At 39.1% G+C, this 15,355-nt stretch overlaps 2 protein-coding genes across 2 annotated transcripts in view; one reads left to right on the forward strand and one right to left on the reverse strand.

The window, feature by feature from the left end:
- The window catches only part of LOC144892699 (uncharacterized), a 400,706-nt gene that overhangs the window by 286,534 nt on the left and 98,817 nt on the right, over window positions 1-15,355 (forward strand). The window lies entirely within an intron of this gene.
- LOC137429508 (neuropilin-2) overlaps window positions 1-15,355 on the reverse strand; it is a 129,689-nt gene that overhangs the window by 109,230 nt on the left and 5,104 nt on the right. The window contains exon 2 of the mRNA XM_078780917.1: window positions 4,340-4,535. Within this exon, the coding sequence (XP_078637043.1) occupies window positions 4,340-4,535 (196 nt within the window). The remainder of the gene's footprint in view (window positions 1-4,339; window positions 4,536-15,355) is intronic.

Raw genomic sequence — 15,355 nt, forward strand, 5'->3', positions numbered from 1 at the left:
CCTGGCAGACCGTGCGCACCTGGCAGAAACCTGGAGGGGACAGAGCACGTGAAAAGCAGAAGGTGAAAGATCAGAAAGGATGTGGTAGAAGACAGAGAGACCACCAACTTGTCTGCAATGGGAAAATGATAGGCTGAGAAACTCGGCTTCATCGCAGGAGATTCCAATCATTTTGATGGCCTTGGTTTTCATGGCGTCAAGCTAAACATGTCAAACAAGAAAGAGCAATCAGAGATTGCAAACCCTCACCAGGATGTATTTTCAGTGTTTCTTAAGGCTTTTGTGTTAAAACAAATATGGCGACCGAACCACCTGACCGATGACGTCATCATTTTTTTTTTTCTAAACTAATTTATTCCTAGATTATGCTCAATAAATTTCATCTTGATCGGATGAAGTTTTGTACTTGTCGAATTATGACGTCATAATGGAGGGACCTATGACATCATCATTTACATATTTTATTCCCCATGAAGAGTTCTTTACAATGAGTCATATCTCAATTTTTCCTATTCAGCGTTTTCAGAGATATGGAGGTGCAAAGTTTTTCGGTTTTTACAAGATGGCGGCCGAACCACGTGAACGATGACGTCATGATTATTATTTTTTCTCCACCAGTTTATGCCGACATGGCGCTCAAGAAATTTCATCTTAATCGGATGAAGTTTTGTACTTGTCGAATTTTGATGTCATAATGGAGGCACCTATGACATCATTATTAACATATTATTCCCCATGGAGAGTTCTTTACAATGAGCCATATCTCAATTTTTTCTATTTAGCGCTTTCGGAGATATAGAGGTGCAAAATTTTTCAATTTTTTCCAAGATGGCGGCCGAACCTCGTGACCTATGACGTCATAATTATCATTGGACTAAAAATAAAAAATATAACCACCTTTAGAGGCCATTTTTCCCCGCAGGACTACTGTGCCTTAATCCAGTCTTCGTTAATTAGGAATTATAATCAATAAATAATGAAGGAGATGAATAATCGTTATTATTACACACATTTCACCTATGGTGAAACTTTCTTGTCAATCGGACCAACGGTTGCAGAGAAAATCATATTTATTCTGTGCGGACAAACGGACAGACAAACAGACAGACAAACAGACAGACAAACAGACAAACGGACACAAATGCAACACCCTCTGCTCTGGCGAGGGTAATAATTCGACCAAAATAAAAAACAAGGATGATTAAATAATGAACGTAAACTGTATCTGTGATTTCATGTACAGTACACTGTAACTACACTAACAAACCATTATTAATATTAACCCCCCCCCCCCCCCCCCACCAAATAAAGAAGTCAAACTACACCTATGAGAAATACCAAGAAATACAAGCTGACCTTTTGTACTCTTACCTCATACTCATATTTTGATCTCAAATCCAAGTTCTTGAGAATATAGTAAAACTACCAAATTTGACTTCACTGTTTCAATACTTATGGAGGACACTGTGTCTGAATTTTAGAAGATACGCAGAAATGGTAAGAACCATTTTATGATGTCAAAATTTTGTCACATGAATAACTCTTTATGACCATTAAATTCTGTTTATGACGTGAACACAAGTTTTATAAACTTCGTACCATTTTATGATTTCAGAACCAATATTTATGACATCAGCACACTTTTTATGACTTCAGAATCAATATTTATGACATCATCACACTTTTTATGACTTCAGAACCAATATTTATGACATCTGCTCACTTTTTATGACTTCAGAATCAATATTTATGACATCTGCACACTTTTTAAAATTTCAGTACCATTTTATGACATCAGCACACTGTAATTTCAGTACCATTTTATGACTTCCGTACCCTTTTGTGGGATGGCATATACTTGCCAACTTTGTCCCACAAGACAAATACACATTTCGTACAACTAATTGGGTAGAATTAGACGGTGTTAGTTTATGCCCATTTTAAAAAGACTAGTACATCCGCTCACTACAGGAGTGGCAGGAAGGGTCATTCCTCTTTGGGGTATGTAGATTACAGTCGATCTATGGTCGGATCTCAAGAACATTGGGTGTGTGTTCATTTACCAAGTTTCTTGTGAAGAGATCGCCAAGTGGTTTAAGCATTTGAGCAAGCACTCAATTCAAAACCGTTAAGGAACAGCTGGCTTGGCAAGCGCTAGCTAGCTGCTTGCTAAAGGAGCACAATCCAAGCTTCTCCCTTTCAGTTTCGTATCAAACAGCAGGAGCAAGTTTGAAAAGTTCGTGACGAAAAATGCCACGGTAGCGGCAGAAAAGGCCATGTTATTAACCCAACATTTGTGGGTTATATAGAGTACAGTAGATCTTCACTCAGTTCTGTAAGTAAACCTTACTTCATGGATGTCGGGATTCCTCCAAATTTCTTCATTTAGTGTTATAAAGAGCATTAGCGACTGCTTAAAAAGCTAAGCATACATGTTTGTGGTGTATAATAGTTTTACTTCCTGTAGAAGCCGTTGCTCCCACAGAAACGCCATTATAACTACTAGCAACGGTACCCGCCCTATGGGCGGGGCTTCAATTGGGAGGCCCAAATGAAAAGGCAAAATAACAGAAATTGAAGGCTTTTTAATTTTAAACGATTCATATAAACATCCGTTAAATAATATCACACGCAAATCATCAAAATCTAAACAGTACATGGCACCCATTTTGAAAAGAGATTGAATTCTGCAAAACGGAAGCGGCCGCTACACGTCTTTCTCAGTCGCACGTTTATGTGTGAAGAGTGCGCGCCGAATCTGTAACACGGAAGCGGCCGCTACACCCGTTTCTCAGTCGCTTTGCACACGCTGCCGTGTTACTTCGGAGCTGCACGTTTATATCGGAAGAGTTCGTCAGGAGTCGATCTACTCTCTCCTGGTACGTAGAATTTCAACAAAAGCCACATCACTGTTCATATTGGTAAATATTATTCCATCGTGTTTGGAAAAACTGGAATATTGGAAAAATTGGAAAAACAATATTGGCTATTTTACTCCAGAGGGTCCCAGAATTACCCACCCAAAATATCGTTGCGATCGGTTCAGCCGTTTTTGCGGTACCTTCGAACGGACAGACGGACATTTGGTGAATTATAGTAAGATAGCTATTTATACACGTTATCACTGCAGGAAAAACGCCTTGGGGAAGTGGGACATTATTAGTATTAATATTGTTTTGTAATAAGATTAACAATATGCGATTATCATTAATTTTGTTATTAAAAGCGTCTTTGGAAAAACGCCACGATAATTCTTCTACTTTGGAAATACGCCACGATAAAGCTCATTTAACATTTATATACACCTCAACGTGCAACCTCATTGACGGTAATGGCGGGCAAACTTGCTCGGAGGGAGAAACCCCCCTTGGGGGGGTGGGGCAATGAATGCACTACAACCTTCATTGTGTAATCCTTGGTCATCCTGTCAAGTTTGGTTGAGATTGGATAGGAAAGGACAGAATGTATTGGCGTCAAAAATTCATCAGACAGACACGAAATGGCGTATTTTTGTATGATGATGATGATGATGATGATGATGATGATGATGATGATGATGCTGATGATGATGATGATGATGATGATGATGATGATGATGATGATGATGATGATGATGATGATGATGAAAAAAATCCTCACGTATGGGATGTGCATCCTTCAAGGATTAATTCGTTATGCATTCACCGAACATGACCAAGTGCTCATTTAGAACTACAGCGACAAACATATGATTGCATCACCCTTTTTAGACCAGAACAGGTAGGCTACTAATTTAATACCTCGACTAATTATTGACCGTGTTACCCTTTTATGACGTCATAATTTTAATATGACCCTACACTCCCTACTGCAAAGCCGCAATGAGCCGGTGAAGCCAAAGCCTCTATTGAACTTTTTCGCAATTGTTTCCGCATACTTCCGCATCCGCAAGATGGCGGCCTCCGTGGAGCGATTTGGTGCGTCAAAGTTTCGAAATTCTCAAAGGATCCAGCAAAATCTGGCTTTTCAACATAATACGCGTTCATTCACAACACCGGCTTCGCCGGCTATAACCTTAGTATGCCTACCATTACATCGAAAAGACGTTTTATAACTTCAGTACCAACCAATTTATCCCTTCAGCAACCTTAATGACGTCACAAACATTGTATACTTACAACCTTACCACCATTTTACGGCCATGGAACCACTTTTATGATTTCAGAACACGTGTTGTAACATCTGAGTAGTATTTTATGACCTCAGAACTAATTTTTGTGAAGTCAACACAGAATTTCTAAATTTAGTGACATCTTATAACTTCAGTTCCCATGCTATGCATCACCAAAACATGCCATACCTGCAGTCATTCCGCTCGATGTTGAAGTGAGGGTTAAAAGTTACGGACACCTGCTGTTCAGGGGTGGCTGCTCGGAGAAGCCATTTACACCGTTGACGTGGGGGGTACTGCTCTGGATATCCTGGGGACGTGATGTGTCCTGCTTCACGTACTGTGCGCTCTTCACCGCACCGTCGTGGGTCCCTGGGCCTCGAGGCTATGGGAATCGGGAGCAGAAGATGCTGATAGTAGGTGGCCATGCTATCGTGTGTTTAGCACAGTGAACTGGTACACAAATCTAGCAAGCACTCAGAGATGTACGAACAAATCATACTAAAATACGCAATGTGGTGTATGTCTGTCTGTCTGTGACTGATGCATTACGTCATTTTTTATTTTATTTTTTGTTTACAAGATCGAGGCTCGTGAAAGAGCGAAAATTACTCATCAAAATTATATACTCATCTAAATATACTCATATAAATATACTCAAATTATATACTCATCAATATTATATACTCATAAAATACTCATCTAAAAAAAATACTCATCTCATCAAAATTACTCATTACTCATCAAATCTCCACCAAACTTGCCAGGGACACTTGAGGTCATAAGGCAATGGTTGTAGCAGTTTGGGTTGCTCCTCTCTCTGGTTTCTGCTTCCTGCTTCCTGCTTCCGGATTCCAAAAGTGGGGCCTATGCAAGTTATCTATGTTATATGTCGTGCTCCCAGTGGTGGTGGAAGAGGTTATTACGAGTAACCCTTCACAGGCCATAGTTTAATCATGAGTAAGGGCCATTTGTCTTATTTTCGACGACTCATAGCATATATAGCTTCAGACTCTACTGCAAAAGATCCGCAGGAATTCCCATGTTTTAGTGCCTTTATCCACCTTGGTTAAGGTGTACATAGCAGCTTGAGCGTCCTTCACATTATCATGGCAATTTTTCCAAGACCGCTTCCAATAACAAAAATAATAACAACAATGACAATAATGATAATTTTTGCATAATAATAACGTAACGTAATTATAATAATAATAATAATAATATTACCATTATGACAAAGTAATAATATGAGTAAACCGGGAAACCCAATATCAAATTTTGAGGTAAAACAAGAAAAAAATGACATAAAATATCAAAGGGTCCATGGTTTTAGTAATTTTGCTGTGCGTAGTTAAACGCAGTCAGTCGGCCATCTTTGGTCGGATTACAAAACAATATCTTATACTTATGTATGCTCTCATGTATTGTCGTTGTGCCAAGTTTGAACAAAATCGGTCTATACATCTCCGAGATATGGTTGCGGATGCATGCACCCATGGACGGACGGACGGACAGACAGACGATAACCAATCCATAAGTTCCCATTTCAGACTAAGTCCACCAGGGGCTAATAATCTTCTGTTTTGACCCTTGTGATCCTAAGTCCCCATTCCTTTGGCCATGAACTGGGGATCAAATCCAAAAAATCGTTCCATATTTCATGCTTCCACCAATGTTGCTTGCATTTAAAAAGTTTCATTGAAAATGTTCAAACATGTGTCGTAATTGCATTTCTTTTATTTGACCTTTTTACTCTGCCCAAGCTTCATGTATGTAATCTGGGTAACTGTACATTAGACCATAATATAATGTAACCGCTTTGAATTACACTGATGGACTTGTCGGTCTTTGCAACACATGCAAATACTATAGTCTTGGGAGTAATGCATGTTGATACTACAATGTATAAACAAGAATGACCGCACTGTGGTCACAACCTGTACAAAATCCGGTAACGGGCAGATTGGGAAAAGCACATTTGAAGCACTCTTAAAAGATGAACAGCGTGATTGGGAAACACACATTTAATATGCTGTTAAATAATTAGCTCAACACCTCCCATTCATGTTACCCTCCCCCAAGATTATATCAGAATGAACGAGCTGATTCGTCACACGATCACGCATTGCTTAACCCCAATATGAGTACATTAAAAGTTTACATAATGCTAGTAATTTGCGCTAGTAATTTTTTTTGCGTAATGCTTGATTACATAACGTAACATAACGTAACGCTTGATTACATAACATAATGTAACACTTGATTACATAATGTAATGTAACGCTTGATTACATAACGTAATGTAACATTTGATTACGTAATGTAATGTAATGCTTGATTACGTAACGTTTGAATACGTAACGTAACGTAACATAACACTTGATTACATAACATAATGTAATGCTTGATTACATAACGTAACATGATGCTTGATTACATAACGTAATGTAACGCTTGATTAAGTAATGCAACATAACATTTGATTACATAACGTAACGCTTGATTACATAACGTAATGCTTGATTGCATAACGTAATGTAATGCTTGATTACATTACATAACATAACACTTGATTACACAACGTAATGCTTGATTGCATAACATAACGCTTGATTACATTACATAACATAACGCTTGATTACATAACATAATGTAACGCTTGATTACATAATGTAACATAACGCTTCATTACATAACGTAACGTAATGCTTGATTACATAATGTAACATAATGCTTGATTACATAATGTAATGTAATCCTTGATTAAATAACGTAACATAACACTTGATTACATAACGTAATGTTTGATTACATAACATAATGTAACGTAACACTTGATTACATAACGTAATATAACACTTGAATACATAATGTAACATAACGCTTGATTACATAACATAACGCTTGATTACATAACATAATGTTTGATTACATAACATAACGCTTGATTACATAACATAACGCTTGATTACATAACATAACGCTTGATTACATAACGTAATATAACACTTGATTACATAATGTAACATAACGCTTGATTACATAACATAACACTTGATTACATAACGTAATATAACACTTGATTACATAATGTAACATAACGCTTGATTACATAACATAACGCTTGATTACATAACATAACGCTTGATTACATAACATAATGTTTGATTACATAACATAACGCTTGATTACATAACATAACGCTTGATTACATAACATAACGCTTGATTACATAACATAATGTTTGATTACAGTGCGCTCTGACATACTTTGCTTTCTGATTTACCTTGCATTTTGTCAGGCTTGTTAAACCTCACTCTTATTCGACATATGCTTAGATTATTTGGGGTTGCTCATCATGAATAACACTTGACCCAAGAAAATCCAATGGCAATCTGACGCAATAAACCCCGACAGTGTATAATCAGCTTAGGTCTACAGGCCTAATGTGTTAGGCCTACCAGAAAACCAATATGGTGGCGATATCATTTCTTCGAGGTGATATGGTGGGTGGAGTCAAGCGACAGACGTGGGTGTGGTCTGGCAGCTGCCCTACCAATGGGTGCACATTTCAAAAATGGACCCCCAACAAGAACAACAACAACATCAACAACAACAACAACATCAACAATAACACAAAGCTCTTGTCGGACCTGTCATTCATTTTGATGGGATTTTCTGCTCATATTAATAATAATTGGCAATAATAATCTTTATATATAATGGAGGAAATGTATTACGTATGTAAGTATGTATGTATGTATGTATGTATGTATGTATGTATGTATGTTTGTTTGTATGTATGTATGTATGTATGTATGTGTGTGTGTGTGTATGTATGTATGTTTGTATGTATGTTTGTATGTATGTATGTATGTATGTTTGTATGTATGTATGTATGTATGTATGTATGTATGCTCTATACATATTGGTTGGACAGCTGGCCTGATGCCATCCACAATTGTAAACTGAAACAAAATCATACGTCCACCATTTTGGAAGCCTAAGCCGAAGATCATACGTAAGCCAAAGACATTTTCGGAATTTGGAAGAGTCATATTCATAATTGCCATGCCCTCCCTATAGGTTTTCCATTCATTGTAAAACAACCTAAACAACTGAAGGATCATCGAGTATTGAAAGGTTGGAGCAGAAGGGCATCATCGGCGTTGTAAAGGCAACATCATGCATAGGCCTCAGGCTTAAAGCATTCGGCTTCATGCCACTGGTGTCAGCCTATGGGCCATTACAATTGAATTATCCGAGCTATATAACTGCAATGTATTATATAGGCTATACACATAAACAGCACACGTTTTTGCTTCATATACGTAACTCGGGTTATTATGGCGTAGCCCATAGGGCAAAGCCGTCTAGAACAGTGTTTGTCTGTCTGTATGTCCCCTCAAACGTATACCAATCAGAGCTGAGGATCTGGTCACATGACAGGGTGATGTGATTACGTTTGATGTCATTACGGCGGTACGGCGGCTGACTCTCCACACTCCGGCATTTTGATTCCAATTTCGTTCAGGCCGAACATATCGTCGAACCTGTCATATATCACAATCGCCATGCTCTACCTGCCTTTACGTTTTTCATTGTGTGGAACACAAACAAACCGATTGTTAAAATGACAATGAAATATCAAAAGCATCGGCGTTACGTCTCTTCCAACAAAACGGTACATATAGGCCTCAGGCTTCATGCCTTCACGCCTCACCTTCGGGCCGTTTCGGAAAAATTAAGCCCAGGTTTCTTCATACAGTAGTCAGTAGTGTATCGTTTCAGTAGTATCGTTTTCGTAATATTAATAATAATATAGTAAATATAACCATAACACTTTAATCCCAATGTCGTGAATACAAAGTTAATGGATTGAAGTGGTGTATGGTTCATGAATTGAAGCGGTGTATGGTTCACCGCTATAAGCGGGGTATGGTACTAACAACCGCGGAAGTAAGGAATTCGCCTCGGTTTTTTGATAGCATGTTATTAACCCAACACTTGTGGGGTATATAGATTACAGTAGATCTTCCCTCAGTTCTGTAAGTAAAACGTACCTCACTGATGTCGAGATTCCTACAAGTTTCTTTGTTTAATGTTACAGACTTGGCATTTAATATGGAATTTTTTTTTTCTTGACTTGGGTTTACTTTCTGAACTCGGTATATCAATCTGGTGAGTTTCTTTTATGCTTCGGTGATTTCTTTGTTAAAAGAACCATGTCACTGATTGTCTGTCGCAGCAAGAAGTCAATAACAGGATTATATCACAGGTGGCGTGACAAAATGTACGGACAGGTACATTTGACGATTGGCTTCACACTCGGGTATATAAGGGTTGTTGCGTTCTGTATGCGTGGAAAACAACTGCTGCACGTCTACAAAAGTTATTGCCGCTTCCCCTGGAGATGGTCCATCAACTCGACAATGCTGTTTGTCATTTAGTGGTGGCTTTACGAAATTCCGGCATGAAACAGCGTGCTATTGCTCGGCAGTATGGCATCACTCAAGGTCAGGTGTCAAAGATCCTGAAACGAAATGCTCAGAGGGGTGTCCCAACTCCAATACCGAGGTCAGGACGTCCCCGCAGAACCACAAGGAGGGATGATCACCAGCTGCACCGGTTAGTCCGCAATGGCCGTACCAAGTCAGCTAATCGGCTTAGGGCTGAGTGGCAGCAACTGACAAATGTGCCTGTATCCAGAAGGCTAGTCAACCAATGACTGGTTCAAGCAGGCTGTCGTGCCAGGCGTCCCCTGAGAAAGCCACGTCTGACCAGACAACACCGCCAGTGCTGATTGCAGTGGGCCAGAGAGCACCGTCAATGGAAGCCAGGACACTGGAATCACGTGATCTTCAGTGACAAGTCTATATTTCTGGTCTATCGTCAATATGGCCGCGTCCGAGTGCACAGACAAGTGCATGAAGCCCACAACGAAGATTGTATAGTGCCAAGAGTCCAAGCTGGAGGTGGTGGGGTGACCGTTTGGGCTGCTTTTCATGCAGGGGGCAAAACTGACCTGGTTGTTCTGAATGGAAACCTGAACCAGTTCAAGCACAGGGCTATTCTGGAAGAAACATTGCTTCCATTTGTTCGTGCAGCCTTCCGAGGAAACTTTGTCTTCCAAGATGACAATGCACGGCCTCATCGTGCTCGCATGATCCAACACTTTCTTGCTGACCGTGGTGTAGAGCATATGGAGTGGCCTGCCATGTCCCCGGATATGAATCCGATAGAGAACTTGTGGGCAGAATCAACGCGTCAAATCGACAACTTGGACCAGCAGCCGGCCTCTGTGCGTGAATTGCAGCAGACTATTTTCACTGCATGGCAAGCGATTCCTGTCCAAACCTTGGCAAATCTCGTGAACAGCATGCCTCAACGTGTACGTGCTCTCCTGAATGCTCGTGGGGGTTACACGAAGTTCTGAACTGTAATTTTACTGTCCGTAATCCCAGTCGTAATTTAACTTTTGTTAAATTTTTTTTTTGCTAATGTGCAAAATAAAGAGATACTTCTCGAAAACGCACAGAAGTTTAACACAGTACTGTCCGTGAATTGAGTTCGATATCAGTTTACATCACTTTCAAGGATCAATTTATTTGCTTCGAAATGTCAAATGTGGTTTTTGTTTCTTTTAAAGGTCACATGAACAAAATCTAGAATAATTTCAACATAATTCCAATGAACTTTTGGTTCTAAGTCATCTTGAAAAGTAAGTTCACCCCCACAAAAAAAATATTCCATATTAAATGCCGTCTATATAAACAACATTAGCGACTGTTTAAAAAGCGAATCATGTGTGTTTGTGGTTTATAATATTTTACAAGCCTGGCTACACCGCTGTTAAACTTTTGGTCTTGTTTTTATTCTCAGGAGCGATCCAGGCAGTGGTCTGTTGCCTATACACCATCCAAATAAAGGGACGTGTCGGAAGAACGCGTTGCATGCTTGGAACAAGATAACCTGTGGGGCGGATACGATGGTCGTCAGGATAACAATTAGTATGACCCGCCTGACTGCTCCTGTATGGATCGGGTGTTTCTCGGAATAATAAATAACTACTGTACTGTTATATATGCTTATGTAAATCATTCAATTTATGCTTATGTAAATCCTGATATATCATATTAGGATGTGCACCCTTTCGAGTAGGTAAATGTAGACCTGGAATTGGTAACACGTGTCCCAAATCGCAAATGATCCGTGAAGTGTGATATTGCTGTATTGCACAAGTCATCGTCCAATATTGCAGGGTCTCAGACCAACATAGTGGGAACAGTAAAATTAATTTTTTTAAACGAATTTCACCTTCAACGTCGTATACTCAGATCAGTTCAAACTGCGGCATTTGAGACTTTTCCATATGACGTATTATGCCATTGAATAAGCAATTTAAGTGATATTGTTCGAATCCGACGTAGACTTTTGTTTTTTAAAATATTTTTTCTTGGGATTTATTTTGATAGTGTTGTAAGCATTACCCATAATCATGGGTTTCCTGGTTTAACGAATGTGCTGGAAGTTCTGACAGTGGAAGCGAGATAACAAAGATGAATAATGATGACATTTCTGGTGGTTTCATCATCAGGACTGTTTATAATTTATAGACGTCTCACTGCCACAATGGGGTGATGATTCCTGTCATCGCCAGTAATCGCCAGGATGTGGTGTAAATCATACAAGCTAACACGGAAACGATGATCCAGGTCAATTTTGAACAACTTTGTTAGAATTATTTCATATTTGGAGTCCAAGACTAACCCACCATCCGAATCCGCAGTCTCACGAAAACGAGTTCTACATCCGGTACGACCATTTACTCATTGATTTACTGCATGAGCGATGTAACTTTAAATGATCAATTCATTTAATAGAAGTGCTGTAGTAACTGTTTTTTTAATATTGAAATTTAATCAAGTATGAAATAAAGAGGCTGAAATACCCGATGAAATGGACAAAGTTAGGGCTGGATAGCAATGTTTAAAAGAATCGATAAAGAGCTATGAGCACAGTATGTCATGTGACACACGATGTCCAGAATTGGTCAATGGGCAGAAAGTCCATGCTGGATCAATGGGACACGTAAAGTTCATGCCAGATCAATAGGAGACAAAGTCCATAACTGATGAATATGACACAAAGTCCATAACAGGTCAATATGACACACAAAGTTCATTGCAGGTCAAAATGACACACAGTCCATAACAGGTCAATATGACACACAAAGTCCATAACAGGTCAATATGACACACAAAGTCCATAACAGGTCAATATGACACACAAAGTTCATAACAGGTCAATATGACACACAAAGTCCACAACTCGTCAATGTGAACATAAAGTCCATGCTGGATCAATGGGAGACAAAGTCCATAACTGATGAATATGACACAAAGTTCATAACAGGTCAATATGACACAAAGTCCATAACTAGTCTATATGACATACAAAGTCTACAACTGGTCTATATGACACACAAAGTCCATAACTGGTCTTATGACACACAAAGTCCATAACTGATGAATATGACACAAAGTTCATAACAGGTCAATATGACACAAAGTCCATAACTAGTCTATATGACATACAAAGTCTACAACTGGTCTATATGACACACAAAGTCCATAACTGGTCTTATGACACACAAAGTCCATAACTGATGAATATGACACAAAGTTAATAACAGGTCAATATGACACAAAGTCCATTACAGGTCAATATGACACCCAAAATTCATAACTGGTTAATAGACAAAACACACAAAGTCCATAACTGGTTAAATGACACAAAATCCATAACTTGTCAATGAGAGAAAAAATCCATAACTTGTCAATGAGAGACAAAATCCATAACTTGTCAATGAGAGACAAAATCCATAACTTGTCCGTGATAGACAAAATCCATAACTTGTCAATGAGAGACAAAATCCATAACTTGTCAATGAGAGACAAAATCCACAACTTGTCAATGAGAGACAAAATCCACAACTTGTCAATGAGAGACAAAATCCACAATCTGCCAATGAGAGACAAAATCCATAACTTGTCAATGAGAGACAAAATCCATAACTTGTCAATGAGAGACAAAATCCATAACTTGTCAATGAGAGACAAAATCCATAACTTGTCAATGAGAGACAAAACCCATAACTTGTCAATGAGAGACAAAATCCATAACTTGTCAATGAGAGACAAAATCCACAACTTGTCAATGAGAGACAAAATCCACAACTTGTCAATGAGAGACAAAATCCACAACCTGCCAATGAGAGACAAAATCCATAACTTGTCAATGGGAGACAAAATCCATAACTTGTGAATGAGAGACACAATCCATAACTTGTCAATGAGAGACAAAATCCATAAATTGTCCGTGAGAGATACAATCCATAACTTGTCAATGAGAGAAAAAATCCATAACTTGTCTGCGAGAGACAAAATCCATAACTTGTCAATGAGAGAAAAAATCCATAACTTGTCCGTGGGAGACAAAATCCATAAATTGTCAATGAGAGACAAAATCCATAAATTGTCAATGAGAGACAAAATCCATAACTTGTCCGTGAGAGACAAAATCCATAACTTGTCAATGAGAGACAAAATCCATAACTCGTCCATGAGAGACAAAATCCATAACTTGTCAATGAGAGACAAAATCCATAACTTGTCAATGAGAGACAAAATCCATAACTTGTCCGTGAGAGATACAATCCATAACTTGTCAATGAGAGAAAAAATCCATAACTTGTCCGCGAGAGACAAAATCCATAACTTGTCAATGAGAGAAAAAAATCCAAAACTTGTCAATGGGAGACACAACCAACATGCCGGCTAAATGAGACAGTTTATGGTGGTTCCGTGTCCATTGCGTGTCCTAGTCCCTTAACCCTATACATGCAGCAGTTTGGAGCTCACTAAAGGTCCCACTATCTCTGCACACTGGGGTCCATCTATTACAGACTTAGCAACGAATCAGACCATTTTACCATCTGGGTCCAAAAAAATTACCCTCCCGGTGCGTAAAAAATGATTCTCCCAGGTGTAAAAACGATTTACGAGCGTCGTTGAGAAATCGAGACTTAAACACCAAATTCCGAGGCTCTGAAGGGTTTGCGGGATTTGGGGGACGGAGGTCATCACCGCCAGGGTTGTAAATGCCATGAGTGAGGCGACCTTCAGGAATGAAGCAAACACATGCACGGCGTGACATGCACGCATTTTATCAGCGCACACTGCTCAGCTCACGCCTCGGCCCGAAATACACAAGGTACGCACACTTCGGCCTTTTAGGGATTCTTAGGGTCATTCCGAGCAAACATCTGGTTCAATAGGACCACCGTCGGCTCGAGAGCAGCGGCACATCGTCTGGTCACGGGTCAAATCCGATGGGTGGAAAATGCCCCATGATTCGTACCTGCTCTCAAGGTGATCCCAGGCAGGAAAGAAATTATCAAAAGAATCAGTGTATGAGCAGAAAGGGTTAAACGAGCGCATTTGCTTCACACAGAAAAATCACAGTATGGGAAGGAGAGGAGAGTATGCAGTACCTCCCGCACTCAATCAGCACGAATCACATGCACACACTCACGCAGCACAAAATCTAGAACCCAGAAAGTGCATGATGTAGTAATCACAGTACGTAATCCAGAATACACAGAGTACGTAATCCAGAACAAATACAGTACGTAATCTAGAATACACAGAGTACGTAATCCAGAACACATACAGTACGTATTCTAGAATACATAGAGTACGTAATCCAGAACACATACAGTATGTAATCTAGAATACACAGAGTACGTAATCCAGAACAAATACAGTACGTAATCTAGAATACATAGAGTACGTAATCCAGAACACATACAGTACGTATTCTAGAATACACAGAGTACGTAATCCAGAACAAATACAGTACGTAATCTAGAATACACAGAGTACGTAATCCAGAACAAATACAGTACGTAATCTAGAATACACAGAGTACGTAATCCAGAACACATACAGTACGTATTCTAGAATACACAGAGTACGTAATCCAGAACACATACAGTATGTAATCTAGAATACACATAGTACGTAATCCAGAACACATACAGTACGTAATCTAGAATACACCGAGTACGTAATCCAGAACACATACAGTACGTAATCTAGAATACACAGAGAACGTAATCCAGAACACATACAGTATGTAATC

This window comes from Myxine glutinosa, chromosome 6 (genome assembly GCF_964187855.1).
Source record: "Myxine glutinosa chromosome 6, kmMyxGlut1.1, whole genome shotgun sequence".
In the NCBI taxonomy this organism is placed as follows: Eukaryota; Metazoa; Chordata; class Myxini; order Myxiniformes; family Myxinidae; genus Myxine; species Myxine glutinosa.